Below are 8,253 nucleotides of genomic sequence, written 5' to 3' on the forward strand. Positions count from 1 at the left end.
ATGGAGTCTCTTGGTGTTGGAGCTTTTCCTGAGGGAGAATGGGAGTCTTTTAGCAAGATGTTCTCTGCTGAGGAGCTGGATTTCACTCCACAATTTCTGCTGGGGCATGATCAGCATGCATATGATCATCAGGATCAGAATAGTTTGCTTTATTCTTTAGGGAATATCAACTCTAATTTGCAATATATTTCTCAGGAAAGAAGTTATTGTGGTAGCCATGAGAACTACTACTTTGGCGATGCTAAGCATATTCATATTCCAGTCGTGGCAAATGATACTTGTGTGATGGATGAGAAAATAATTAATATTGGCTCTTTTTTTCCTTCCTTTCCCGACATTGTAATGGGTGACGATCATGATCGTGATCAGACGACAGCTGCGTTTGTCGACGACGACGGCGGGCCAGAAGACATTGCTATTTTTGGCGGCGAGTTGGTGCAAAAAAGGAAGTTTGATGTGCCAGAATGTCGCACAAAAGAAGAAGACAAAACGTCTAAGAATACGAGGAAGAAGCCTCGGGCTTCAAGAAATGTAAGTAGTTGATGTTAAAGTTTTGTCACCTCTCCCTATCAAGTTTAAGCTTTTCGGATAATTGATAATTTAATATGTTATAAGAGCCAAAGGTTTTAAGATCGAACATTGACTTCGTCAAATCACCTCCATTTAAATTAAATATTCCACGTATTGAGCCTCATCGATCTATTAAAAAAGAGTTTAAGCCCACATGTGAGAGGGAGAGTGTTAAAGTAATGGTTAAGTGATTAAATTTATCTTTTTCTATCAGCTTAAGCTTTTTGGATAATTGGTAAATTAACAGTTGAATGTTGAAACGGGGGTGGATTTCTTTTTGAAGAGTTTATAATTGTTTTTCAATATTGCTACTGGTGCATGTGCAGGCTCAAAAGAGTAAGAGAAATGTGAAGTCAAAGAAAAATGTCCAGAAGATGAGTCAGCTGGAAGAGGAGAGTAATGGACAGAGCTCTAGTGGGTGCAGCTCAGATGATGATAATGCTAATTCCCAGGAGACTAGTGGAGGAGCAACTTCAGACTCCAAAGATTCTGCTGCTCTCAACTTGAGTGGGAAAATGAGAGCCAGCAGGGGATCAGCAACCGATCCACAAAGCCTATATGCAAGGGTAAGAAAACTTCTGCAGCCACAGAAAAACTTTTTTTTACGTAAAGCGAACAAGAAATGATCAGTGAGATGGCGTGACAATGAAAATCAATTATTTGAATCATTCAAAAGCAGATTTTCAATGCAAAAACCGAAGTTTTTATTGATTTCATCTTCTATTAAATCTTTCAGAAAAGAAGAGAAAGGATAAACGAGCGATTGAGAATTTTACAGGGTCTAGTCCCTAATGGAACAAAGGTGAGTAATATTCTTTCAAGGTCAAATATATTGGTGTTTAATTGTAAAACCCTAATTAATTTGACATCTTCATGGATATGGTTTAACGTACAGGTTGATATCAGCACAATGCTTGAAGAGGCAGTCCATTATGTGAAGTTTTTACAGCTCCAAATCAAGGTAATTAATTAATTAATTAAGGGAAAATGTGGATTATATTAAAAAAAAAATTAACTTTCTTTAATTCTTCAAAATTAACCGGTTTCCTCATTGTCTTAATTAATTTGTAGCTTTTAAGCTCCGATGAAATGTGGATGTATGCTCCCATCGCTTACAATGGAATGGATATTGGTCTGATCAGCCAGAAGATATCTCCACCTCTATGACTTTGAAGGGATCATCGAGCTAGCTGTTGTATTCATCAATTATATTATCTTACTAATTACAATAACAAAATGATCAAGAAATTATATTATATAATTAAATATGTCGTTAATTAATTACTTAATTGTAAGTTTATCCCAATAAACTCCATGTTCACTCACGAGTAGAATCCTCATTTTTTATAATCATGTCTACCCTGGCTCTTGTGGTTAGGTGGCCTCAGGTTGATCTTCTTCAAGATTCATAGAACTTTAATATAAGCATACATCCAAAAACAAACTTAATTCAATTCCCCCCCACTCTTAACCTCGCATGCAAATTGTACATATATAATTAAACAATTAATTAATTAATTAATTCCACACACACACACACACACACACACACACACACACACATATATATATATATATATATATATATATATATATATATAAAGCATAATTATTATTATGGTGATTGTTTTATATATATGGAATCCAATAGCAAAATCCTTCATAGTAAACACCCAAAAACGATTGTCAACAATTCATTGGACGTTGATCTGCTGAAGCCCTAGCCTCGTTGTGACGTGGTTGGTGTATGGATCTGAGTTGAAAAAGTTGTCTGGAACACGTACTATATATAGAGTAATATTTTATGGGTAATTAACGACTTTAATTAATTAAAGGATTAGGATCATATTATTCTTAATTAGGGCTGTAAATGAATAGACCTGCTTGTGAATGAGCTTGGTCTAGGCTCGAGATCGGTTCATTTAACAATAACTAAATAACTAATATGAATTTACCAAAAAAATAAAAAAAAATCACATGCATATACAACATTTACTTTATATAAAAAATGAACAAATTAATTAAGTATATATATAGGGCCGGTCCAACTGCTAGGCGAGTTAGGCCGGCGCCTAGAGCCCCAGATTTTTAAGGCAAAAAAAAAAAAAAAAAAAAAATTAAGGCCCGAAAATATTTTTTAATAAGGCCAAAAAAAAATTTGCATAAAGGCCATCAATATGCTTTCTTGAAGCCCTCAACATGCTTTAAGAAAAATATTATTATTTGTTTATAATATCAAGCCCCAACATGCTTTCTTGAGGCATTTAACATGCTTTAAAAAAATAATATTGGTTTTTTTTTTAATAATATGGAGGCCTTCTGCACAACGGCCACGAGGCCCTCAACAGTCAACATGTTTTTAAAAAAATAATATTATTTGTTTATAATATCGAGGCCCTCTATAAAATAAGAACGAAAAAAAAAAATCTAAGAATCTCACAGACTTGTCTGTTGTGATTATTTTGTAAAAGATAAATGCTACACATCCCAAATTTTCTTCGCAAAAATGAGTTCCCAAATGATGTGTCACCATCCCATGAGTTGGTGACACACTTTCCAAAATAATAAATCTCATGACATGGTGACACATCATTTGGGAACTCATTTTTGTGAAGAAAATTTGGGATGTGTAGCACTCCTTTTGCAGAATTCCAGCCCCTCACAAAAGGTTAAAATGTTCAACTTTTCACATTTCAAAAAGGTTAAAGTGATTATTTTGCAATCTACGAAAATGCTGAAAGACAAAAATAAGTCTGCATAATTTAAGTATAAAGAACAAAGAGTAAGGGCAAAATGGTAATTTTAGTCTCAAACAAAAAATCACTGAGTGCGGAATCGGTGCTAATTAGGTAAAGATCTCCTACAATATTAAAATAAATATTATTTAATTAATATTTAAATATTAAAAAATAAGGCCCAATTTTAAAGTTTTGCCTAAGGCCCCTAATTACATTCGGCCGGCCCCATATATATATATATATATATATATGAATTGAAATGAATTGAACTATAGAAATATATTTTCAACTTTTTTGGAGATAAACCTTGATAATATGTACAAAAGATGTTATAAGTGGATGATAACAACTTTAAAATCACAAGTCCTAAAAGCCCCACACTTTTATTACAAACAAGCAAACAAAACTCAAAGTATACAAATCCTTAACACAAATGCAATGGAATCAAGTGCAACCCCTTATAAGTGGACTTTACAAATAATTGTTCCACTTGCAAAGGTTGAGAACAATTAAAATGATGATCTTAAATATATATAGCAAAAACGATGGATGAACCTATAGAAATATCTTTTCAATCTTTTTAGGAGATCAACCTACCAACTATCTTAAACATTCTCAATAATATATTATAAATTGGGAAAAATTACACTTTACCCCTCCAAAGTTTCACATGATTTGCAATTTGACCTCAAATGTTTAAAAATTTGCAATGTACCTCAACAAAGTATCAAAAATTTACTATGTGACCCATCCGTTAATAATTTTCATTTTCTCTTACGGAAATGATGGAAAATACTTAATTGCCCTTATTTTTTTTATTAAAAAAAAAAGTCGAAAAACAAAAATATTTAAAAAGAAAAAAAAAAAAATTGGGGGTGGCCCCTTTTTGTCCATGGGGGTGGCCATAGCCAACCCCAATTTTTTTTCTTTTCTTCTTCTTATTATTTTGGTTTATTGAATTGAGGGCATTTTTTAAATTTCTTAAAACATATGGGAGCAATTTTGGAAATTTATACCAAAAAATGCACATGTGCAATTTTCCGTCAAATTGAATGGAAATGGTTAGCAAAGTGGCTTCATTGCAACTTTTTGATACTGTGTTGGGGCACATTACAAATTTTTAAACATTTGAAGTTAAATTGCAAATCGAGTGAAACTTTGGGGGAGGGTAAAGTGTAATTTTCCCTATAAATTGATAAAAATAAATTTTAAACCGACCATAAGCTTTAATCATAAATCCTAAAGATCACAAACTATTGCCATAACCAAGTGCACAAAACTCAAGTTTACAAACTCATAAACAAATCATGTGAAATCAAATGCATTTATCTCTGATAAGTGGACTTATAAATAATTGTTCCACCTCCAAAAGTTCAGAAGATTTAGAATATATAGTGCAAAGAATGGATATAATCATAAACATATCTTTTCAATCTTTTAGGATATTAACTTATCAAGTGTTTGAAACACTCTCATTAATTAGTATATAGTACGTTATACTTTGATGAAAACAACTTTAGAACCATAAACTTTAATCACAAGTTTTAAAGACATGGAAATGTCTTTTCAAGCTTTTAGGAGATCAATGTGTCAACTACCTAAAACATTCTTAATAGTACGCATTATATATTATAAGTTGATAAAAACAAATTTAGAATGAAAAGCTTTAATCTTAAGTTCTTAATGTCACACATTTTTGCTGTAAACAAGCAGACAAAACTCAGGTATACAAATTCCTAAACAAATCCAGTGGAATCAAATGCAAATCCTTAATAAGTGGACTTTATAAACAATTATTCTATCTCCAAAAGTTGAGGAGATGGTGCAATTTGATGTTTTTTTTTTTAAAAAAAAAAAATATGGGGAAGGGCTGAGGGTGGCTCGCTGCCAACTAGGGTTGCCACCGAGCCACCCCAGAAGGACAGAGGCCATGGGGTGGCCACCCAGCCACCCCATCAATTTTTTTAAAAAAAAAAAAAAATAAGAAATAAAAAATAAAATTGATTTTTTAGGGTTTAAGTGGAATAATATGGTGTGGTAGTATTTTTTCCTTAAACTTAGGTTTATTCTAAAATGTTGAGGTGTCACTTGATGACACTACAAAAATTAATTTTGTTTTGAGAAATGCTAAAGGCCCAACTTTTTTGCCCAACAAAAGTCCAACTTTTACCCTTTATTTTTTTTCTAAAAAAAACAAAATGAAAAATGGAAAAAATGTCTGAAGCAACCCTATCTATTTTTTGCCTTTCTTTTATTTAATATTTTTTTAAAAATGAAAAATAGTATTTTTTTTCTTCATAATAATGACATTTTCTTGAAAAAAATGACATTATTATGAAAAAAAATACCAATTTTCATTTTTTAAAAAATACCAAATAAAAGAAAGACAAAAAATAGATAGGGTTGCTTCAAACATTTTTTCCATTTTTTATTTTATTTTATTTTTTAAAAATAAAATAAGGCAAAAGTTGGACTTTTGTTGGGCAAAAAAGTTGGGTCCCTATCATTCCTCTTTTGTTTTTGACTAGGGGTTTTTGACGTGTCAATACCCAAAAACCTCTTTTAACGCGTCATTTTTGACGTTTATCGACCGTTAAAAGGGTAGGTGTCAAAAAACTGGGGTTTTTGACGTGTCTACAGTGACACGTCATAAATTTTTTGACGTGTCGAAAATGGCACGTCAAAAATTTTATTTTTGACGTGTCAGAATGGCACGTCAAAAATTTTTTGACGTGCCATTTTGCCACGTCACAAATTTGTACGTGAGATTTTTGACGTGTCAGACAGTTTGACACGTCAAAAATCGTTTTTTTTTTTTTTTTTTTTTAATTCTAATATGCCTGATATTCAAATATTCCTGATATTCAAATAATCCAATATTCCTGATATTTCAATTCCAATTACAATAATTTCAATATTCAAATATTTGTAATCCATAATCTACATCCTATATCTAATATATATATCCAACATCCAATATATATCCAACATCCAACAACCAATATATATCCAATATCCAATATCCAACATCCAACAACCAATATATATCCAACAACCAATATATATCCAACATCCAATATCCAATATATATCCAACATCCAATATCCAACATCCAATATATATCCAAAATCCAACATATATATCATTAAACTAAATCCAATATCCAATATATATATCCAACACAACTTTATTAAACAAAATTCAATATCCAATCCACTTACATAATCCACAATCCAATCCATAATTCACAATCCAATCCACATACATAATACAATCCACCTACATAATCTACAATCCACCTACATAATCTACAATCCAATCTATAATACACATCCATAATACAATCCACCTACATAATCCACAATCCACAATCCACAATCCAATACATAATACACATTCATAATACAATCCACCTACATAATCCATAATCCACAATCCATCTACATAATCCACAATCCACAATCCACATATATAATCTACTATCCATAATCCAATCCAATCCAATCCATAATCAATTTCCAAGAATATATATATCCAACACAACTTCATTAAACAAGATAATATATCCAAGATAATATATCCAATATATATATCCAACACAACACAACTTCATTAGACAAACAATATATATATCCAACACAACACAACTTCATCCAACAAACAAAATTTCAACACACATACTACATTTCAACACAACACATAACAAAACATATATATAAATCAAAAAAACGTTCTAACACAAGGCAAAACAAATATACAATAAAACATTTCTGGAGTATCTACTAGAAATTAGTTTCAATTAGTCTCAACAAGCATATAGTGAGATCTAACTATATACAAAACAATAAACAAACAGTAATGAGCAGCCCTATGGCGCTCTACTCAACACAATCATCCTCCAACTCCTAATTTGCATTACCTGCGAATGAATTGTGAACCAATAATAATCAATACAAAAATTAAAAATTATTCTATAATATGATGCAAATATACGTAAGTTTTAAAATGGACCGTTGTAACTAGGGGTTTGTAACAGTTATTCTAACAGTGAACAATTGTTAGAAAAACAAATTAAAACATAGAATTACCTCTCGGGGGCGCAGACCCAGACGTCGACCCGAACATTGCCTCGAGCTGGCGGAAATGAGCCTAAAAAATTTCATCTTTTTCTGCTATCTAGGCTTTTTGTGCTTCAATCTGTCTCGTCATCTCATCCATTGCACTTTTTTGTGCTGCCCGCTCCTCTTCAAGTTCTCTGATTCTATCTGTCATCTGTGAGAACGAGGAGCTCCAAGAATTTTGAGACCGTGTCTGGGACGGTGTATAGTATGAATGTATGCTGCCCCACACCGGCAGCACATTCGGACCCAGCTGGCGGACCCTACCAGCATACTCCGGCTTATTTCCATGCGCTTGAGCATACGCGTCATTAGGTGTCCACCGTACCGTCCCTTCTGTCACGGTATCAGTATTTGCCGGGTCAGTGGGCGCCAATTCCTTCATCCTCTCCTGTACATTAAAAAACTAGTTAGTATCTCGTATAAGGAACGTTAATCATAAATAATTTATCAAAATATATATGCTTGAGTACTTACACATCTTTCTCTGACCACGTCATTCGGATAGCCACCTTCCTTGTATGTGTGAGTCTTGATGTAACTTTCCGCTCGAGTTGGAGGAGTGCCCCCCGCGTCGACGGTCTGCATACAAAAAAAAATTAAGATGTGTTTTTGACTTAAACAACCGATTATATATATATATAAGTACCTCTTGATGTGTCACTCTAGCATAGCTCATCGACCCAGTGCAGTGAGGCATGTTGTTTTTTGCTCGCAATTCTTTCATCTTGGCAGCATACTCCTACATGTATATAAGTCTTAAAATGTCAGGCCTAACCCAATTAGAATTAATGAAACTACAATTAAGGCCTAACACTCCTGATGTA

At 32.7% G+C, this 8,253-nt stretch overlaps 1 protein-coding gene across 1 annotated transcript; it reads left to right on the forward strand.

Annotated features, from left to right (window-relative positions):
• LOC132191023 (uncharacterized) lies at window positions 1-1,737 on the forward strand. The gene is made up of 5 exons (XM_059606042.2): window positions 1-531; window positions 897-1,136; window positions 1,307-1,372; window positions 1,466-1,531; window positions 1,642-1,737. The coding sequence occupies exons 1-5, from the start codon at window positions 1-3 to the stop codon at window positions 1,735-1,737; spliced, it is 999 nt and encodes a 332-aa protein (XP_059462025.2).
• Window positions 1,738-8,253: the final 6,516 nt, after the last annotated feature.

Source organism: Corylus avellana, chromosome 9 (genome assembly GCF_965113065.1).
Source record: "Corylus avellana chromosome 9, dhCorAvel1.hap1.2, whole genome shotgun sequence".
NCBI lineage: Eukaryota > Viridiplantae > Streptophyta > Magnoliopsida > Fagales > Betulaceae > Corylus > Corylus avellana.

Excerpts from the sequence above, each read along its gene's own strand:
- LOC132191023 (XM_059606042.2), top strand. The coding sequence starts at position 1 with ATGGAGTCTCTTGGTGTTGGAGCTTTTCCTGAGGGAGAATGGGAGTCT. Across the intron at positions 1,137-1,306 it reads CACAAAGCCTATATGCAAGG|AAAAGAAGAGAAAGGATAAA; the intron begins GTAAGAAAACTT and ends TAAATCTTTCAG. Across the intron at positions 1,373-1,465 it reads TAGTCCCTAATGGAACAAAG|GTTGATATCAGCACAATGCT; the intron begins GTGAGTAATATT and ends TTTAACGTACAG.